General features: G+C 54.3%; 1 protein-coding gene across 2 annotated transcripts in view; it reads left to right on the forward strand.

Moving 5' to 3' along the window:
• The first annotated feature begins 931 nt into the window (after window positions 1-931).
• Window positions 932-21,655, forward strand: part of TMEM132B (transmembrane protein 132B) — a 608,028-nt gene continuing 587,304 nt past the window's right edge. For both annotated transcript variants that reach the window (XR_010729317.1, XM_066260825.1), the window contains exon 1: window positions 932-1,325. Coding sequence is in view for 1 of the 2 variants with exons in the window: in XM_066260825.1 (XP_066116922.1) it covers window positions 1,259-1,325 (67 nt within the window). In the remaining variant the exon portion in view is untranslated. The remainder of the gene's footprint in view (window positions 1,326-21,655) is intronic.

A 21,655-nucleotide genomic window follows, 5' to 3' on the forward strand; every position in this document is an offset into this window, starting at 1 on the left:
ATTTCTGTGTAATAGCTACTGTGACGCCCTGAGGCCCTGCTCCTGTCTGGAAGAATGTGACCACCCAGTCCTCTCTGCCTCTTTTATCCTATCCCCACCCTCCACCGCGGTCACTGACTGGCTCTGGCCATCGCCCCCCTGAGCCTCAGTGCTTTTCCTGCCTGCGTAAGCGGGAAGGCGCGTCCAGTGGCTCTTGTAAATAAGGTCCTCCGGGGGTCCCTGCTTCTCATCTGGGGATACAGCCCCAAGACACCCTCAGTCTGTTTCAGGGCCCCTGACCGCGCCTTGCCCCAGTGCCCTGTGGAAACTCCTCAGGTACCCCCGACTTCCGGAGGCCACCATTGCCTTCCCCTTCCCCCCAAGGCACCCCAAGCTGTGCCAAATCTATCCCGGGACCTCTTGTCGAGCTTAGTCTCGCAGCCCCTGTCCCCTGCAAACACCTCCCTTCAAGACGTCGCCGCCCCATTCCAAGAACCCTCCCCTGTCTGCCTCAGCCCCTGACCTTGGGAACTCCTACCACGACGCCCGAGAACGCCCCGATCTATCTGCATTTTGCCCCGCAAGCCACCGGCCGGGGGTCCCCGTCTCCCCCCGTCCCTGACCACCCCCGCGGGTCTTCCGAGGCCTCTGCGGCCAAACGCCCTCCCCCGGGACCGCCAGGGAGTGGCAAGTCCCGCCGCCTATCACCGGGCGGCCGCCTGCTGCCCCGTCTCCGGCGGCGGCCACTCCCCCGGCCTTGCCGCCGCTCCTTCCCCGCCCCTCCCTCCTCCTCCCCGCACTCGCTTGCTCTCTCACTCTCTCGCTGGCTCGGGGGGCGGCCGGCAGCTGGCGCGGGCAGAGGCGGCGGCGGCGGCGGCGGCGGCGGCGGCGAGACCGCGATGGGACGGGCGCTGGGGCGCAGGAGCTGCGGCGGCGGCGGCGGCGGCGGCGGCGGTGGTGGCGGTGGTGGTGGCGGCGGCGGGGGCCGCGCAACTCGGGCCAAGTGCAGGGCCGCTTGCGAGGGCGCAGGGCGCTGAGCTCAGGCCCCCGCTCCCCTCCGCGCCGAGCTCCGGAGAGCGCGCACGGGCGCAGCCCAGGAAGCGCCGCCCGCGCCCGCCGCCTGCGTTCGGGGAAGAGCGGCGCCCGGGGAGCGAGCCATGCCCGCAGCCCGACCCTAGCCGCCCGGGCTGCTCCCGGGAGCCGCGGGCCGGGCCGGGCCGGGCGGGCCGGGCGCGCGACAGGAGCAGTCCCGCGCCGCGCCCACCGCGCGCTGAGGACCATGCCGCCCCCGGGCCGGGCGCCGCCGCTCGGGCTCCTGCTGGCGCTGACTGCGCTCCGGTGCCCAGGTAACGCGTCCTCGGGACCCTATCCCTGACCCCGGCCGCCGCGCACAAAGTTGGCTCCCGCACGGGGCGGCCACCTCCTTCTCAAGTCCCCGGCAGCTTCCCTCTCCCGGACTTGGAGACATCTGAGGAGACCCTAGAAACCCAGGGGTCCCCAGCACGTACCCCTTTACCCAGCGCAAACCCGCCTGCCTTCCTCTCCCAACCCTCAGCTTCCCTGCGGTTCCTTTCGGAGCGCCGAGCGTCTCGCAGCGAGTGCGGGCGCGCCTCCGGGAATCGAGCCCCCTCCCCGCCCCGCCTGGGGCGTCATGCCCCCAGGTCCTGGTTCTCGCGGGGTTTTGCTGTGGCAGGGCGTCGGTGCCTCCCCCACCCTCCCTTCTTGGTTTGCTGATGCCGTGGACGCAGGGCCATGAGTTCCCAGGACACCTGCGGGCCCCACACTTCAGGTCGCCTCTGTCGGCGCAGCTGGCACGTCCCCAGTTTCTCCCCAAACCGGGTAGCACCCTCCTGCTTTTATCGCCCCCCCCCCAGGGTCTCCTCCCCAAATGGCCTCCCCAGGGCAGAGGCCAGCTTGCTGCTCGCCTCCTGGAAACCGGGCTGCTCCAGTGCCCTGACCCGAAGGTGGCTAGGCAGCCCGGGGCGTGCAGGGCCGCTTGGAACGTGATGATGCCCAGAGCCATTGCCTTGGGCACCAGGGAGCTGGCTTCCTGCTGGCACCCGCGTAGCTGTCGGAAAACCTAGTGAGTGGGCAAAGCAAAAATGGTCAGGTGTTTTCTGTCTCCGCTGGAGTTTGGGAAGCTTTCTACGTGTTTGGTGCGGTTACGTGTTGGTTCTAGAGGCAGCTTATCCTAAAATGCCAGTTCCTCCCCTCCCCCCACCGCAAGCAGTGGAGAAAACCCTAAAGACCCCTGTGAACCCGGAGCGGTGGCCAGCGAGGTCCATGTGCCTTTGGAGAGCTCAGTTTTCCCTACTTTTAAAAATCAGGACTTGTGAATTATAAGCAGGCTTTAGAAAATTGTCTTCTCCCTTTCTTAACACACAAACCACACAGACGCTCAGAATGCAGTCGGAAAAAAAATATAACTTTAACTTTTCAGCTTTCACTGTCTGAGAAGGTTGTAGTTAGGAGCAAACCTCAAATGCCAACTTAATGTGCGATGTATTTGTATGAAAAAAGTAAGAATTTATCTTCCTTTGAGATGCCCTCAGGTGACCCAAAATATTTAATAAACCTCCGGGTTCAGAGAGAACCTTCTGCCAGAGATATCCGGCGGCATTCCGCTTTGGCTCAGTCTGGAGAGCAGTGTCGGGCTGAGCGTGCGGCTGAATCTTCAATCTGCTCAGCTAAGAAGAGCTCGCATAACCGTTTTCCTTTCAGCTTCTCTCTCTGGTACAGAAGAGAGGCTGTTGCTGGGATCCGGGTGGTTTCCTTTTAGCTGAAGCCCTGGGAGCTGTTTTAAAAAAAAAAAGGCACAGTCCTTCGGACTTGAAAATTGCAGTTTTGTGTCTATTTTGTTTCTCCACGGGGTCAGCTGTTTGCCTGGATGTGCTGATCATAAGCCAATGTTGGAAACGTCTTAGAGAAGCCGCCTGCTTAATGCTTTGTGAGAGAACACGGTGCAACCCACACCTCCCCCTCTGCCTCCTCCCCTAGCCCTGGGAGGGAGCTTGTGCCTGGCCCTGGGAGGCCTGGGTCCTGGGAGGGAAGGTGTGCCATCCCTGAAGTCTGCTGCCTGCCCTGCTCCTGGCCGTGCCACCCTGCTGGGCTGCTTGTGGTCAGGGTCCCGGTGCCATTGCCAGGACTTGGGAAGCACATGTCTGTCTTCCCCTGGTCCCCACCAGGGCCGTAAAGAGAGACAGTTTGATAACTCTATATTTAGCACCAGTTAGGAGAGCTAGGGGGAAAAAACCAAACCAAACCAAATAAAAACAAAAAAATAAGGTTGAAATTCCTGAAAGATACTTAGCTGCCTACCGATGGTTGAAGGGTTTGCAGGAAATGAACCAGAACCTCCTTCAGAGCTGGTGGGATTTGGGGGATAATTTCGGCCAGATTCTGCTGACCACGTTGGCCACGGCTCTGACAGAGGGCTGGACGGGATCAGAGGCAGGGAAGGACTCACGCTCTGCTGTCACACTGGGAGCCTGGCTGCCTGTGCCCCTCCCCCCTCCTGCGTGGGTAGCTGCCATGGCAAAGTGTGGTGGGTGTACTTCTTTCAGCTTTGCAAGCGCTTAAACATATGGAACTGTGCTGGGTAAGAGTCAGCGCAAATCCCCCAGCTTAGCGACTAGGGGGCCCCCATTATCCAAGCAAGCACTTCTGTGCATGCTATGGCTTTGCAGATGAGGGGAGCTGTTACAGTCCGGGCTGGAGGAAATGAACGCGCCTAGTACCATTGACCCATTCTGCTCGGGGGTCCATAAAATCAGGGTGGGTGGAGAGCCTTTGACAGAGGGGCCTTGTGAGTGGCTGAGCCTGCTGGGGGGGGGCGCATCGAGGCAGAGACACTGTCAGTCCTGCCTGGCACATTGGCATGGGGTATATTCCATTCTCATCACAATAGTGATGAGGGGCTGCCCGTGTGTGGTGCTGCTGTTCAGAGAGGTGGCATTGGGAGGTGGCAGGCAGTGACATGCAAATGCTGTCACCTCCCCCCTCCCTCCCAGTGATTTAATGGTGGGCCAGTGGAAGTTCCCAGAGTAAATCATTTCAGCCCCCCCATCCCCCCTCCACATGGGATGCAGGGAACTTGGGGGGCGTGGGACTTCTGCCGGAGCTTGTGGCCAACAATGCGCATGGCATTGATCCCGGGGAGCCAAAGAAACTCTTCACTAGTGGGTGTGAAGTCTGGGCGAGCGGTCTTTGGGCCAGCAAAGCCCTTCCAGGGACCTCGTTCTTGGATAAGCCCCTTCGCCCTGCCCCCACGTTGTATGCGGTTGGATGGTTCCTTTCTTCTGTGCTGGATCTAGAATTGAAGGATGGAAAGGTTCCGTTTCCCTTTGACGCTATGGGATTCAGCAAATTCATCGGGCCCCCTCACTGTGAGGAGACACCCTGGCACCCTAGGCAGTGATGCCACCAGCTCTTCCCCAGAGTGATTAAGTGGACTTCTAGAGCAAGGACGTGACTTAGAGCAAGGCTGATGTCCTCCATCAGCCCCTCCACACAAGGGACAAAGGCGACTTGGGCACGGGCAGTGACTTGCTCAGGGTCTCACAGTGAGCTGGTATCAGTTTAGGGCTCGTGGCTCACAAACAGTCTCTCTTTTTTTGAAAAAATTCCTTCCCCAAGACTGGCTTACCCTACACAGGGGACCCTTTCTGGGAAAGGAGGTCCACCGGATGGTCCTTCAGGGGACCAGGTTTCCATTTAGGCAGCCGAAGGTCACAAGAATGATGGCTACTTAGGAAGACAGGTGGCAAATGGTCACAATGAGGATGATGATGTTGATGGGGGGTGATGGTGGACGCTGGGGCTTCTGAAGTTGCTCCCGGTGTTGCGGGCACCATCCCATGAGCACCGTGGAGCCCTCACCTCTGGCAGGTGGACGGCCTCTCTTGTCACAGTTCACCGGTGAGGCTGTTGAGGTCCAGAGATGCCACAGAACTTGCCTGAGCTCGCGCTGTGTCCGGATTCCAGCCCGGGCACTGGTCTGCACACAGAATGGAGTGCACGGGCCGTGTATTCTAAGGTCCTGGGTGATTGAGTCCTATCCCTGTGCCAGCCTTTGCTGAAGTTGGTTCATCACTTCCTTTCTTTTTCTCGCTCTCTCTGCAACTGTACATATATTTATGCAAACTAAGGACTAGAGCCATAGAAGTCATATTAAAGTTAACTTTGGAGGTAACTAGGGATACTTTAAATTCTGTGCCCCTGGGCCCTGGCTGGTTGGCTCAGCGGTAGAGCGTCGGCCTGGAGTGCGGGGGACCCAGGTTCGATTCCCGGCCAGGGCACATAGGAGAAGGGCCCATTTGCTTCTCCACCCCCACCCCCTCCTTCCTCTCTGTCTCTCTCTTCCCCTCCCGCAGCCAAGGCTCCATTGGAGCAAAGATGGCCTGGGTGCTGGGGATGGCTCCTTGGCCTCTGCCCCAGGCGCTAGAGTGGCTCTGGTTGCGGCAGAGCGATGCCCCGGAGGGGCAGAGCATCGCCCCCTGGTGGGCAGAGGGTTGCCTCTGGTGGGCATGCCGGGTGGATCCCGGTCGGGCGCATGCGGGAGTCTGTCTGACTGTCTCTCCCTGTTTCCAGCTTCAGAAAAATACAAAAAAAAAAAAAAAAAATTCTGTGCCCCTGAGGGAGTAGATGTTTCCATCAAAGGGCAAGACTTGGGCAGACAGACTCCCCTCACCCCGTTCCCTTTGGCTTCCTGCCTGGTTCTTGCATTCCCAGTCACCCCAGAATCAGAGAAAACAACATAACCTGCCGTAGCCCAGCACCGATCTAGACCTAGCTGGGTGGTCTACTCCCTTCCCACCAAAATTTCACTCCGTTGAGTCCTCCATAGCCCCAGTGGGGTCAAGACTTGCATTTGCCCCATTTGGAAGATGAAGAAACAAGCCCAGAGAAGTGCCGTGACTTGTGCAAGGTCAGCAAGCTCACATGGCCACAGAGGGGCGGGCACGGCCTGGAGCACCCATCGTGTGCCAGCGACCCCAACTGCTTTCTTCTTGTTTCTAAGTGCCGAGATTTGTGGGCAACTTATTGGACTTGGAGACTAATTTGGGCCAAGGGAGTTCAGGGATGTGTCTCGAGTCAAGAGCAGAGTTGGATCTTTTTTGAGAAGCCCATTTGGGGCATTTTGGCCTCTCTAACATTAACCCCACACTCAGGCTTAGGTGCCTGTGATCTCAGGGGCTTGCATTCTTGGGCAGATTCAGTGTGACAGAGAGACAAGAAGCCAACGTATATAAACACAGGGATGTCCCTGGCAGTAACTTATGCTCCTCATATTCAATATAAGGCGATGTGATGGGTAGTGATTAGGTGATCCAGGAAGACTTCTTGGAGAAGGTGGCAATCAGTGGTCATGCCTGACACTTAAATGATCAGAAAGCTCCAACATGGAGAAGCATGTTCCGAGCAGGAGGAATGCACATTCTTGCCAAAATTCTCTGCACAGTGCCTGGCACATAGCATGTGCTCAAGAAATGCCAACCCATTCATTAATTCATTCACTCACTCACTCACTCATTGAACAGACACACTAATCAGTACTAAGCACTGGGGACCTGGCTTAGTCCCCACTGGAAACCCAAGAAATATTTCCCCATTCTGAGAAGTTGTCATTATCAGGTGGTGATAGGGGCCACGGGGAAATAAAGCCAGGTCACTTGTCACTTTTATTCTCCATCCAGGTGCTTGGTTTGTGTCTTCCTACTTAGTGCAGGGTGGATCCCTGGTGCCCAGGGTCTGCCAGGGCAGGAGAGAAAGAAGCCCCCAGTCCTTTGGAGTTGAATTTCAATGACTTCTCTCACCCACCCACCCACCCCCAAATCCCTCCCCGACACCTGACTCCTTACCTAATCAATACCCTCGCCTGACGCTTCGGCCCCAAAATTGTTACATAAAAAATCAATAAAGTCCAATTTGATTTGCTGTATTTTATTACTGAGGGTGATGGAGTGTCTGGAATCGCCTGGCGCTTTCTGAGCCGGCTGTTTTTGCGGGTATTAACCCAAATTAACCCTTTGGGGGTCCTCACCCGTCGTGGCTGTGCTTCAGGGTCCCGGAGTTGGTGCCTAGGAAGGGGGACTCAGTAAAGAACGCACCTCTGGTATCTGCCTTGTGCTCTGAACGCCTCCCACCGGGGCTCTTCGTGTGTCGGGGCAAATGGACACATAAAAATATCGCTGTGGCCGCAGCCAGCGCTTGGAGCTGACTCCGTGGGCGGGCCCTGGGGTCCCGGCCTTCCTTCCAGAGCTCTGGAGGGGTGGTGGGCTGTGCCTGGTCTCCCGATTCTCTCGGCATCTGGGTATCCGTCCGCCGCTGCCTTTGTCTGCCCGGTTCCCTCCGTGTTGAATGCTGTCGTCGTATTTATATCCTAGCCTTGGTATTTTTCCCTTCTGTGGTTGTGACATCTGCTGCCTCCGGCTGCTGGCTCTCCGAGGCGAGCTGCGGGGCCAGGTTTGTGGGGACCCCAGGGGCGCCTGCGTAGAGGACTGAGGCTGGAGGGGGCGGTTTGGTTTGTTGGAGAGGTCCCTGTACCCCTAGAGTCTGCTCCCAGCGGTATGATTAGGCAGAGGGAGTGGGGTGGGGGGGGAGGTATGATGTAGATGGAAAATGTCGTTTTGCCAAAAAAGTTGCTTCTAGGGGGTTGGAACGGTTCCAGACCAGTGGAGGGCGGCTGGCTGCCCTTGGGCCACATCTGGCCCGCGGGTGGCTCTTGTTAGCAGTGGGCATTTAAAGAGGAGGGATGTCTGTGTCTAGGTTTCTGGTTTCTCTAGATTGGGAGACCTGGGAGCGCTGGTCTAGCTCCTTGCTCTCTCTCTGGGACTCAGTTTCCCCACCTGTAAAACAGGCCCTGAGGCCCCCCCTCCGCGATCTTTCTTGAACCCTTGCCTCAGCCCCCTTCATCATTTCATGTCTGCTTCTGTTCTTTCTGACATCTTCCTGTGTGCCTACGCTGCGACAGGCACTGTTTTCAGAGCCGGTGACAGAGCAGGCACAACACAGGCAAAAGTCCCTGTCCTCATGGGTTCGCGTGAAGGTGGCGAGAGACAGACACTAAACTCAATCAATAACTAAAAAGTTTATTGAGTGCTAGTAAGTGCTGCGGGAAACCCTCAAGCAGGAAGTGGGGGCTGAGAGGGGGTAGTGCTGGGGAGGGATGTTTTGCCATTTTAAGGAGGAGGATCACGAAGGTGACATTTGAGCAAAGACCTAAGGAAGGGTCAGGGAGTGAGCCAGGTGGCTCTCTCTGGGGATGAGTATTCCAAAGCAGAGGGAATAGCCAGTGCAAAGGCCCTGTGGTAGAATGTGTGTGGCAGGTTCAAGGACAGAAAGGAAGCCAGTGAGGCTGGGCTGAGTGAGTGGAGGCACAGTAGAGTAGGTGATAGGGGCCAGAACCTGGTAAGGACTGTGGCTCTTATTCTGACTGACTGGAACAGAAGCAGGAAGACCCAGGAGGGGCTAATGCAGTCGTCCAGGGAGTGACGACGGTGGTTCAGACTGCCGTGCTGCCAGGTGGGGAGATGAGAAGTGCTGAGATCCAGGATGCAGTTTGCAAGTTGATCTGCAGGATCCACCAATCAGTGGATTCGTTCAGTCAGTACTTACTAGGTGCCAACTGTATGCCTGTCCCTGCCTGTCACTGTCCTTAGAATTGGGGCCAAATCACTATTTGTCAGTGATAAAATGAACAAACTTACATTCGGGATTTGGGGTTCACCTTTTCTGTGATCTTCCCCCGTGACGCTATTTGCTTCTGGAAGCTCAGTGGGTGGAGGTTGGATTTGAACCGGTTTTCATTTTTCCTGCTGGGAAAATACTCAATTCAAAAAAAATTCGAAGAAATTTTGAATTTCTAATATTCAAAGGGAAAATCTTTTTTTTGTGTGTGTGTGTGTTCACGATGGGATTTTTCTGGCAAAGTTTATTGTTTGTTTGCCAGTACAGGTGTCCTTGCTTTATTTGGTTGATGGGGAGGTGAAAAGTTCTCTCCATCAGATTCAATTTTCTCCATCTCCTTTCACAACATTATAGAGATGTGCAAACTCCATCTGACCCTGTGCTGGCCTGGGCTCCAGACACGTCGCTTGTTATTTTCTGTACGTCTTAAACCAGGTATCTCCAAACTACAGCCCTTGGACCAAATCTAGCCCTTGACTTATTGGTGTAAATAAAGTTTTTTTTTGTTTGTTTGTGTTTTTTTTGGTATTTTTCTGAAACTGGAAACGGGGAGAGACAGTCAGACAGACTCCCGCATGCGCCCGACCGGGATCCACCCGGCACGCCCACCAGGGGCGATGCTCTGCCCCTCCGGGGCGTCACTTTGCCTCGACCAGAGCCACTCTAGCGCCTGAGGCAGAGGCCAAGGAGCCATCCCCAGCGCCCTGGCCATCTTTGCTCCAATGGAGCCTTGGCTGCGGGGGTGGAGAAGCAAATGGGCGCTTCTCCTATGTGCCCTGGCCGGGAATCGAACCCGGGTCCCCCGCACGCCAGACCGACGCTCTACCGCTGAGCCAACCGGCCAGGGCCATAAATAAAGTTTTATTGCAACACAACTACACCTATTTGTTTGCATACTGTCTGTGGCTGTTTTCTCACAACAATGACAGAGGTGAGTAGTTGTGACAGAGATCCTACAGCCAGCAAAGCCTAAAGAAAAGACTTACCCTCTGGCCCTTTTAAAGAGGTTTGACTTAAACAGGCAAACAGAATGCTCTGTTATTGTGTGTTTCCAGCACTCTGTGGTCAAGAACAAGAACCCTGTTTTAATGTCGAAAATATTACCTGGCCTGTCTGAATGAGAAGAATTGTGGGTCTGGTCGGTCTTGGTCCAAGAAGAAAAAAAATTGATTGAAAGTTGCCATCAATTCTGTAACGCTTTTGAACGAGTGGGTTTTGGTAATTACTGTAGCATTTATGTAATGTTTTAAAAATAGTAGCACACGTGTGTGTATGTGTGTGTGTGTGTGATATTTTTTGCATGCTGCAGGCAAAGCTCAATGATGGCTCACAGCTCAGAAGACCCCTTGTAGGCATGCTGTTGGAGGGAACTAGAATTAAAGGCACCCACTGGTGAGTTATTTCACACTCAGAATGACTCTAATCAATGGGCCTCTTTTATGAGCTGGTGCTCCCCCCCCCCCAGTTGAGTTGTTTTAAAGATGAACATAGCCCTCTCTATTTTATGTGTGGCATCCTGGCCTGTTTTCAGCCCTAAGATTCTGGGTGCACTCGTGGAGATGATGTACTATATTGCAAGGGTATGTTGCTGTATTAATCTGGAGAGTCTCCTAGTTGCAAGGGGCAAAATGGGGAATTCACTGGTTCTTGGAGGTGGGAAATTTAAGGAGGGAACAGCTTCAGGCATGGCTAGATCCAGGGACTGAATACCCTCCCAATGAGAGCCTCTGCTCTTTCACTTTGTCTCTTGGTTCTCTTCCCCCCATGTGTTCACCTGATTATCAGACAGGGTTTCTCCACTCGATGGCCAGGTCAATTCCAGACTTTCCTCTGACCAACAGAAATCAAAGGTGTCTTTCCTAATTGTGGCCAGCAAGAATCCCACTGTTGTTTTAGTAAAGCCAAGAAAATGAGTTTTTTTGTGTGTGGTTGGTTCATCTCAAATGATGGGAGGCTCACCTCCTCTTATGGTAGCCTGCTGCACTGTTGGATGGTGTGTTTAGTCAGGATACGGACCCAAAGTCACTTTCCCTAAAGCCTTAACAAATAGGGCTGCTCTCTACCCTCCTTCTCTTACGTTATTTTAATCCGTCCACCCCCGCCCCTATCCACCCCCCCACCCACCCACCGCTGTTTAAGTGGTTTTCTCCTAAATTTATGGGCTGAGCTGTTAAGAGGCTCTGCCTATTTCAGGAGGCAAAGTGCTGGGGAGGAGGCCTCACCAGCCTCCCTTAGGCGGGCTCGGAAGGAGCCTCCGCTACCTACCTGAGCAATTTCCCTGTCATCCCCGATCATTTGTGTGTCAGGGCAGGTGTGTGCTGCTTCTCAGTCAGGGTGGCAAGAGAGGGATAGTCTGAGGGAGACGAGGGTTGTTATCCCTGTCTCAGCCTCTCCCAGCCTTCAGGGTTCCCTGACTCCTCTTCTTCCGTGACCTCCTATGCAAAAGTTTTCAGTAAGTGTGAGTGAGATATGAGCTCTCCTAGTATATACTTTCATTGACCTTCTCTCTCTCGCTGCTCAGTGAGATACTGTTTGCTCCTCCTCCATCGTCTTCCCCTCCTGCTGTTTCAAGCGCTTCATTGAGATCAAAGGCATGAACTCAGGCAGCGGAGGACCTGGGTTCGAATTTCAGCTCCCCACCACTTGCTTGCTCTGTGACCTTGTGTGAGCCCCTTGCCCTCTCTGGGCCATAGCATTCTTCTCTGGGACGTAGGGAGGGTGGGAAGCTCCTACTGCTTGGGATGTCATCAGAATTCAATGGGTCTTTCATCAGTGTCAGCGCTGCTTGAATCCTCTGCTCCCTTGAGTGTTGTTGGATCGAGCACCTACTGTGTGCTGTGGTGTTCATTTTGGTGGCTTTGCTCATCTCTCCTGTGACGTAACTTCAGACCCAAATCCTGTCCGTATGGTTGTGGTAGTCTGCCATGTTTGCCTTCCTGGGAGAATAACATCCTGATTTTCTTTTGAGGAATCCGGCTCACCTGCTTGGAGGCCATGTGGTCTTGGGATAGTGCTGACTTTCTTCCCCTCCCCCCTCCCCCCTCCCCCTCCCCCTCCCCTCCCCCCCCTCCTCCTCCGTGGGTGGACTCATGACTTGTGCCTGACCAATAAGAGCATTTTATCTCTTGAGGCCCCAAGGATTGAATCAGGCTTGGGCACATGATCCAGGCTTGGCCAATGAGGGCCAGCCCCCCTCTGGGGTATTTTGTTGCTAGCCCTGGGGAGGAATGCCCACCTTTTCTGTTGCAGTTGCTAAGCTGGTAGGATGTGAGCCTGGCTGTATCAGTTATTAATGCTGTGTAACAAATTGCCACAAACAAATGGCTTCAACCAGCACAGTAGTAATCGTCTCCTCCTTTCTGTGGGTCAGGAATCTGGGCACGGGGTAGCTTCTGCTTCCAGACTGTTCAAAAGGCTGCAAGCAAGGTGATTGCTGGGCTGGGGTCAATTCTGAGAGCCGGCCCTAGGAAGGACCTGCTTCTTTGCTCACATGACTGCTGGCAAGACTCAGAATTTGTGGGCTCTTGTTGGGGCGGGGCTTCCGATCCTTGCCACCGTGGCCCTTTCTGTATGGCAGCCACTAAGTGCCAATGTCTTGTAACCTCGTCACGGAAGTGACCCTTCTCCCAAAGAGAGGTGTTATATCGATCCGAAGGAATTCACTCAAAGGGAGAGGACCACGCAGAGCCGTGCATGCTGCCAGCTGGGCACTGCTGGAGTCATCTTAGAAGCTACTTACCATTCTGGAACTTTTGAGAATGAAGCAACATGGGGGAAAACAAAGCCAAGAGATGGAATTGGGGTGGGGGAGACTTTCCTGCTGCCCTTATCAGAGGGCTGTTTCTGCAGAAGCTTGATCTTGAACTTCCCCAGTTCGTGACCCAACCCACTTTTTTCCTCACGCCCCTTTGAGGAGGTGGGTTTCTGTCATTTGCAGCCAGAACAGTCCTGATGAAGTCCTGTGAAGGCGTCTAGTGACCACTCCTTGGAAAGAAAGCTTTTGGCATTCTTGACTGAAATCTGGAAAATGGGCGCATGCCCCCCCCTCCCTGCAGACCAAGCTCATGAAGGGCTGGGTTGTGTAAGTATTTTTTATCCCCAGCCCTTTTTGACTTGCAGCCCCTAGAATGCTGTCAGACGCAGCCCACGCCACCTGCCAGTCATTACCGGTAGGAGAGGGCCTTCCTTGTCCCTTCCCCCCTGCCAATCAAAAATGATTCAGGGATGATCTGTCTCCTGCACCTGGCATGTGTCGTTGGAACCCTGAAAGCCAAAGATGAAAACATCGTTGGTGCCCTGGCCCTAGAGACAGCACACAGCTGCATGCCCGAATCCCGGAGTGTGAATTTCACAGCCTCAGGTGGGTCATTCTAACAGAATTGACTAGTCCCCAGCGACAGGACAGATCAGAGGATAGCGCTTGGCTCATTCTCTTAACATTTCAGGGTTTTTTTTCTTTTCTTTATTTTTTTGTGAATTCCTCCTATCATGTCATGTGCAATCCTGTCATGTGCAAACATTTGCTGATACCCGCCCTCTTCTTAATCGTGGATAGGGTTTTGTAACTGTTCTAGAGTTCACATTTTATTGCACAAGCAGGATTTAAGCTCGCCTATGGAATGCCGGTCTGTAAAAATCTGGGTTTTCTCCGCAGAGTCACCTGAGCACGCTTTTCATTAATGCATTCAGTCCATTGCGATGGCCTAGCCTCAAAGCCACTCAGGGTCACTCCCACCGCATTTTATTCATGACAGATCGGCCCGTCATCAAGGGCAGGGAACCTGACTCTCCCTCTCGGATCACAGACGTGTCAGGAATTTACAGACATATTTTAGAGCCATAAGCATGCTTTGGAGCAAGATTGTTGCAGGCGAGGGCCTCAGCAAAGGTTCATCAGTGAATCACCCAGAGCCCTCTGGCCCTGATGCATCTGACCAGGAAGGAGGGACAGAGGGAGGGGCTTCTGGATGCATCCGGGAGGTTGTGAGTGGTGGGAATGGAGGTTGGACCTTCCCCAGCTGGGAGGCGGTGGTGGTCCCTGTGGGGACCCTTCTACTTTCCTCTTTGTTCTTTCTGCTGGAATAATGCCCCACTGGTCTTAGGTACCCCAGGGAATAACCTTGAGGGCCCATGATTTAAACTCAGTCCCCACTGTCCCTGGCCTGACTCCTGGACAGCAGACCTGGTATGGGTCCTCCACCCCGGGCCCACTAGCCACTATCCTCTAGGGCCTCTTGTCTTAGCCCGGTGGTGGCTTAGGTGCCCATGTCGCCCTCCTCCAAAATCACTTTCCTTCCTTCCATCTTTATTTATTCATCTTCTCCTCTTCTTCCCTCCTTTCAAAGGGATTCCAGGATGCTGCAGCTGATACCTTCCTCCATGTAAGAAACTTGAATTAGAATATTAATGTCGCCTGGGCCTTGGGCACATTGTTTCTGTGCTGAGCACATATTTAAAAGAGGGGGGGGGAATGTAGCTGGTTCCTTCCTATTCTGCTTTTCTCGAAGCTGCGGGGAGGGGAGTGGAAGGGAGGTTTTAACGGCTCTGGACCTGCTTGTTCCTTGTGTGAGGCCCCACAAGTCCCCTCCCCTAAAGCACGTGTGGAGGGGACCTTGGACACCTCCTGATGCAGTGGCTGTAAGCCGGCGTGTCATGGCCACTGACAGCCCAGGGGCATATCCGTGTGGCTAGTCCAGTGCTGTAACAAAGTTAACCTAATATCCGAAATTTAGCATTAAAAATCTGGGTTTTTGGCGTCTTTGAAGAGCAGCAGGAAATGGAGCAGGGGTTCACGTTGCCAGAGACTGACTTTGAGTGGAGGCCACCCCCTTCAGACGCATTCTAGAATTCATTCAACAGACATTTAGTTGAGCATCTGCTATGTGCCGGGCACTGTTGTAGGGGCTGGGGATGCAGGCCCCACTGTCAAGGGCTGTACGGTCTAGAACACACCCCTCGTTTGTGTGGCCTGCCTAAGCCCTCCAGACTGGTGCCACTCAGTGGACATTTATTTCTATGATGACAGGAATGTCCTTTATCTGTGCTGTCTAGGATGGTGGTCTGTGGACACGTGTCACTGTTGAGCACTTGCAATGTGGCCAGGGTGCCTAAGGAACCAAATTTGTGATTCTGTTGCATTTTAATTCACAGATATTTCCTTCTTTCTTTTTTTTTTTGTGTGTGACAGAGACAGAGAAAGGGATAGATAGGGACAGACAGACAGGAAGGGAGAGAGATGAGAAGAATCAAGTCTTTTTGTGGCACCTTAGTTGTTCATTGATTCCTTTCTCATATGTGCCTTGATGGGGGGGGCTACAGCAGAGTGGGCTACGCCAGCGACCTTGGGATTCAAGCCAGCGACCCTGCACTCAAGCTGGCAACCCTGCACTCAAGTTGATGAGCCTGCGCTCAAGCCAGCAACCTTGGGGTTTCGAATCTGGGTCCTCTGCATCCCAGTCTGATGCTCTGTCTACTGTGCCACCGCCTGGTCAGGCTTAATTCACAGATACTTAAATTGAAGTTTAAACAGCCACACGTGGCTAATGGCTAAAGTATTGGGTAGTATGGCTCTGGACACTTGAATCTGCACCTTCCACTTCATCCAGTTCCTTCACTTGACAGTTGGGGAAACTGGGTATGTGACTTGTGCGGGGCCAGGGTTGGAAGTCAGACCTCCTTGAGGGTTCATCTGGGATGCCCAGTGTAACCAGCGCCATAGAGGCAGTGAATGGGCAGAGAGAGGACATCAATGCAGCTAGAGAGGTGGACAGAGCTCAGGTTAGGAAGAGCCCTCGTGGAATAAGGGTCAGAGTTTGGAATAAAGAAATAAGGTAGTGAGGTGGAATTCACGTACAAATGAATCATTTTCAGAGTGAACGATTCAGTGGCATTTAGCGCATTCACGATGTTGCACAAGTGAAACTGCCATCTAGTTCCAGAACATGGTCATCACGCCCAAAGGAGACCTGTACCCATTGAGCAGCCCCTCCCTGGTCCCCGCCTTCCCCCAGTCCCCGGCCAGCCCCATCTCACTTTCTATCTCTATGGACTTGCCCCCTGTGGACGTTTCACATAAATGGAATCACTTTAGACGTGGCCTTTGTGCCTGGCTTCTCTCAGTGTCACGTTCTCGAGGTTTATTCATCCACGTTGTAGCAGGTGTCGGTGCCCCGTTCCTTTCCCTGGCTGAGTCATATTCCACTGCTTGCAGAAGGAATTTGGATTTTGTCTAAGAGCAGTGGGCAGCCATGCAGGGTCTGTGGCAGGGGGCTCCTTCCGAGCCTTGCTGGAGGGCCCTTGTCTCTGGCCCAGAGGTAAATAGCCTTTCTTCTGCATTCGATGAAGTCAGCTTTACAGTTTGTGTCTGGGGCCGGGGCGCGGAGCTGTCCCAGTTGCTGTCCCCAGTCCTTGCATGCTCCTTCGTGCCTTCACTGTGGTGAGCTCCTTCCTAGGAGCCCCGTCTGAGTTACTTTGGGGTGCAGGTCAGCGATTTACACAAAGCCAGCTGAGTTTGGAAAACCAATCTGGTGTGGGAAGGAAGCTTCTGTACCGAGGAGAAAGGTTTGTGCTCCATGTGGCCTTTTGCCCGAGAAGTAAGTGTTGTAAGATGCTTGGTGGTGAAAGAGAGGAAAGGGGACTTGAGACTCTGCACACAGGGCGGCCTGAGGGTGTGAGGACACCTGTCCACCAGTGGACGCTGGGCAGTGAGCGCAGTCGCAGGGGAATCTGGCCAGCCCAGTGCGGAGCCCTCTCTAAGCAGGGCATGGGCTCCTGACTGACTGTCCGCGAGGGTGATAGGCCAGTGGCCAGCTGGGCTCCTTTGTCCAGGCCACCAAGAGCAGGTGCTGGTGAGGGAAGAGAGTGCCCTGGTCACTGGGACAGCGCTGTCTTGGGGACAGGGGGCTGGCGTATTTCTGTTCCTTATTATTCCCTGCTCCGGGGAGCTTTGGAGACAGGACCTTTGCTGTTTTTTTTCTGTCCTAGGGACTGACAGGGCCAGGAGCAACGGCCACCCATCTCCCCTTGGGTGCCCCTCCTAGCCCACTCCTCCTGCCCCGGCCCCCTGGTTCTGGTTACGCCTGGGCGCATGGAGACACTCGTCCCTTGTCTTCCAAGTCCCGCTGGCCATTGGCCTGGACCCCAGGCCCTGCTGGCAGAGTTGTCTGTGACTCAGACAGGCCCCTTTTCAGTGTGGCGGCTCCTCTTGGCTCCGCAAGTTTTCATTTCTCTTTTACACTGTGGAGTAAGAGGGCTATTGATTTTATTTTTTAAAAAAAAAAAATGTAATGAGGCACGTTGTTCGCGCCTAGTCTCTTCCTGTAGAAAATGAGAACCGTTCCCTCACCCTCCACTCCCTTCTCCTTCCCTGGAGGCAGACTATGGGTAAGAATTGTGTGTGTGGCTTTCCGGGCTTTGTTCCGCGAGTCTCCTCTGTATCTGCTCACGGGTATGATCATGCATTCATTCAACAAACACCAAGTTCCTAAGTATTTACTCCGTGTCAGGCACTGGTCTCGACTCTGGGGGATGTGCAATGGTTCTTGGTGTGGGCACTGCCAGATTACAGTCTACTTTCTGAAAGTGGGAGAGGCTCATCTGCCTTTGATGATGTGCATTCCCCTGGGGCCAGGGAAGGGGTCAGACCATTCATTCCGCCTGGACCACTAGGACGGAGAGCAGAGGGGAGTCCTGCAAAGGAAAATGGGGGCCTAGGCAGGAGAAGGGGCGGAGGTTGCTGGTTGGGCCCGAACCACCGGAGCCCACGGTAGGAGTCAGGCTTCAGAGAGCTCACGAAGGCTTACTGTGCTTAAGAGGACAGGCCGGGTATCTCCAGCTGCCCTCCGCCCAGGTGCATTCTGGACCCTTCCTTGGTCTCCCCTGCCTGGGAAGCATCTTCTGGGCCTCTTGGTCCCCCAACTTCCACTTGGGTTTGGCCAATGGGAGCCCAGGCTGGAGATTTCAGAGCCGGGAAGGAGAGAGACTGGAGGTGCTTCCTCCCCACCCCTCCTGTTCCATAACCGCATTCCTGCCAAAGGCCTCATCTCCTGTCCCAGTCAGGACGCCTGTCCTTTCGGTCCCTGAGGCCTTGCCGTCCCCTGGTCCTCAGTGAAACTGTCCATTGGCACCATCCAGGAGAGTGAATTTTCTCTCCCGCCTGGGCCCTCGTGGACCTGGAGGTGGCGCCCGCTGCCGCGTTCAGTTCCTGTTGCCGCGATGGCTCGTCAGTGCGAACCCCTGGCTTAGAGTGATGTGGTTGTTGTCTTCCAGTTCCTGTTGCCGCGATGGCTCGTCAGTGCGAACCCCTGGCTTAGAGTGATGTGGTTGTTGTCTTCCAGTTCTGGAAGTGCGGGGTCCCCAGTGGGTCTCACTGGGCTCAGGAGAGCCGGGGATGGTGGGGAGGGAGTCAGGGTGCAGGCAGGCTGCCCCCGGGGAGGCCCCCTGCGTCCGTGCCTGCTTTGTTTCCAGTGGGCGCCCACATTCCTCGGCACGGGGCTCTTTTTCCTCCATCTTCCAAGCCAGCACCTAGCGTGTCCTAGCTTAGCTTCTCTGACCTCTAACCTCTGTCCTGACCTCTGCTTCCCTCCTCCCATCTCTTCTCTCTGACTCTGACCGTCCTTCTTTCCTCTTAGAAGGACCCTTGTTGATCAGCCCGGCCCACCTGGTTAACCCAGGACAATCTCCCCACCTCAAGACCCTGAACTTAATCTCCGCTGCGGGGTCCCTCTCGCCGTGTCTGGCCAAGTTCACAGGTCCCTTTGGGGGAGGCCCACCGTTCTGCTTACCACAGACTCCTTTGTCCGCTTCTGACGAACCTCTCTCTGACCTCTGACTTCTTGGACCTCTGAACTTGGGCTTCCCTGGAGGATGCTGTCGACCGTGCCCTGTGCGCCGGCGCGGGGTTTGGCGGCTGACACTTAGGTTCTCACTGTCCTGGAGACCAGAAGTCTGAGACAAAGGAGCCAGCAGACGGCAACCTTCTAGCTCTTCCTTGTGTGATTGTGGGGGGGGGGGGGGGGAGGGGAGCGAGAGAGACACAGAAAGAGATCTCATGTCCCTTGTAAGTTCACTAACCCTACTGTATCAGGGCCCCACGATTACAAACCCTATTTATTTAATTACCTCCATGAAGGCCCCATCTTCACATGTAGCCACTTTTAGGGACTTTGTGAATCTGGGGGTGGGGACACCAGCCTTCAGCCTGCCACCTCCCGCCCCCAGAGTCCTGCTGCACCGTCGGCCCTGGTGGCCCTCTTTGTGTCTTTGTGGAGAAACAGGAGCTGCGGCTTCCATCACGTCTCATCACCTCGGAATGACTCCATTGTCACGGCCTCATTCTCTCTGCTCTGCTGGCATGGGAGGTTTGACAGGACTCCAGAAGGTGTTCCGGGAAAGGTCACCCATCGCAGGCCTTTGGTGAGGTCCTGAGCAAAGAGGCGGTGACTCCTTCTCTGGCCCAGAATGAGGGTGCAACCTGAGGCTGCACAGATGCCCGGACCGAGGGGCCCGGCTGGGGCTGGGTCGCCCCTGGCCCTGAACTTGTGGGAAGTATTGCCCGCCTCTCCCCTCCTCCCTCTCCTGTCCTCGCAGTCCCTGCGCCTGCGCCGCCCACGCTGAGGTCGCTGGCTGTGTCTGTGGCCTTTCACAGCCCGGAGCCGTCGGGGTCCCCCTGAGCTGCTGAGCCGTGCAGATGCCTCCCTGTCCGTCCCAGTTTGTAATTAAAATGTGATTTGCCACTCTGATTGCATTGAGCGGCGAAGTTCATCTGGAAGAGGTTTCCAGCCGCATTGTGTCATCGGGAACATACGATGCTTGTATTAGTTCAATTAAAAGTTATGGTGATTAATAGGGTATCAAAGCAGAACCATAAATCAACAGATTTGGGCACTCAGAGTTCACGGGCTGGAGGGCAGAACGCCAGCCCGGGCCGGGCTGGGGGGAGTGTGACTCCGATGTAGCCAGGCTGGGGGTCGGGGACCCAGTGGCGGGGTCACTCATTGACATCTCTGAACTTCAGCCTCCCTGTCTTGAAAACAGGTGTGTGTGTGGGGGGACAGCTCTGTGGTTCGAAGCCTGCACGCACGTTGTCTACAGATCCTCTCCTATACCCAAACTCTCCACCTCCGTCCCTTGATTGTACAACATGCTGATTGATGGTCGCGTCCTCTCAGCGTTAACACTGGCCATGCCTTTGACCCAGCGATTACCCGCCAAAGCGTTCTCCGTGCCTGTACATGTCCATGTGTTCCTGCAGTGCCTGCAGCCATTGTCACAGTAGGAGCGATTTGGGAAGAGCTGACATTAGTTAAATAAATGATGACCGATCCAAGCAAGGGAAAACTTTGCAGTGGTTACAGAAGGAGGCAGGAGCAGGCCGGTGACATGCGCTGTTCCCGGCTAACGCGCGATGGGGAACGAGGCGTGGAGGGGGCTGTCCCGCGTGCGGACACGAGAACACATGTGTGTATGTTTGCGACTGTGGGGGGCAGCTTCCTGAGGGTGCCTGTGACACTGGCAGCCTGGCTCACCTCCTGGGTGACCAGGGAGAGGGCTGGCCCCGGGGGATGGGGCGGGAGGTGACTTAATTCTTACCGTGGACTCACTGGTACCTTTTCACGGATGGATATGTCTTTCAATGATTTAACTGAAAATATTTTAAAAGAAAACTGAGAGAGGTCACCGCCCAACCCACCTTCTCCCGCACAGTAAGAGAAAGGGGCCCCCGTCCACCACCTGCACACACACTTTCATTTACTCCTTACGGGAGACAAGCTTTTGGAGTGATTTTCTTTCTCCATAGAATCGTAACATTTTGTCTCTGGCTTCTCCATTTTTAGCACAGACGCTAGATCAGAAAATCTCAAACACCCACGCTGTGGTGTTCCCAGGTGGGAGGGAAGGAACCCTGTGTTCCCTTCAGCCCCTGTGGGGCCACCCGCCCCCACCCAGTCCAGCGCAGTGGCCCCGTGTGCTCCCCGACTTTTTAGAGAGAAACCTTGAGGTTGGATAGGAGAGAAGGGAAGCATATAATTCTTGTTGAAGCTTTTTTTAAAAAAAATTAGAATCTTCAACAATTCCACGACTGAACTTATACCCCAAAGAATCGAAAACAAGTGCTCAAATGAAACCTGTCGGTGAAAATGTTCATCGTAGCATTTCATGGCCCAAGGTGGAGACAACCCAAGTGTCCATCTACCGATGAATGAATGACCAAACAAAGTGCGGGCTATTCATACAATGAAATATTTATTGTTCAGTCTTAACCCCTGCTACTACATGGATGAAGCTTGGAAACATTTCCCACGTGAGAGGAGCCAGGCACAAAAGGCCCACATAAGTGTATGATTTCCTGTATATGGAATGTCCAGAACAGGCAAATCCACAGAGACAGATAGACAGACAGACAGACAGACAGCCAGGGGCTGGCGGAGGGCAGAGTGGGGAGTGACTGTTTAATGGGAGGGGGCTCTCCTTTTAAGGGTGATGAGAATGTTCTGGAACCAGACAGAGGCGGTGATCACACCACAGCGTGAATGTCTAGAATGCCACCGAACTTGTTCGCTTTAACACATTTAGTTTTACATTATGTGCATTTTACCTCCATTCAAAACATGAGAACCACCTGTCGTGAGAGGTCGTGACTCTCCAGGTTGTCTGTTCATTGCTCAAGTGATCAATATCTAGACTGTTGTGATAAATTGGACTTGAAAAAAAAAGAAAAAAAAGGAGTAGCCTGAATGGTGAAGTTCCTAGCCACGTCTCAGGGGTGCGTGGCGGAGATGGAGGGTGACACGCTCTGGAGTCTGGACCACACTGCTGGATGACCAGGGCAGCACATGACAGTCTCTGCTGTCTGTCTTGTTATGCGATGCTCGTTTCTTGTGTATCTTCTCAGAGTTTCTAGAGGCACATTCAAAGCGACTACTTAGGCATATTTTTATTTTCTACACTTTTTTTTTAATAGGAAAAGTCCCATACTTGACAAACGGCC

The sequence above is a fragment of the Saccopteryx bilineata genome, chromosome 2, assembly GCF_036850765.1.
Source record: "Saccopteryx bilineata isolate mSacBil1 chromosome 2, mSacBil1_pri_phased_curated, whole genome shotgun sequence".
NCBI lineage: Eukaryota > Metazoa > Chordata > Mammalia > Chiroptera > Emballonuridae > Saccopteryx > Saccopteryx bilineata.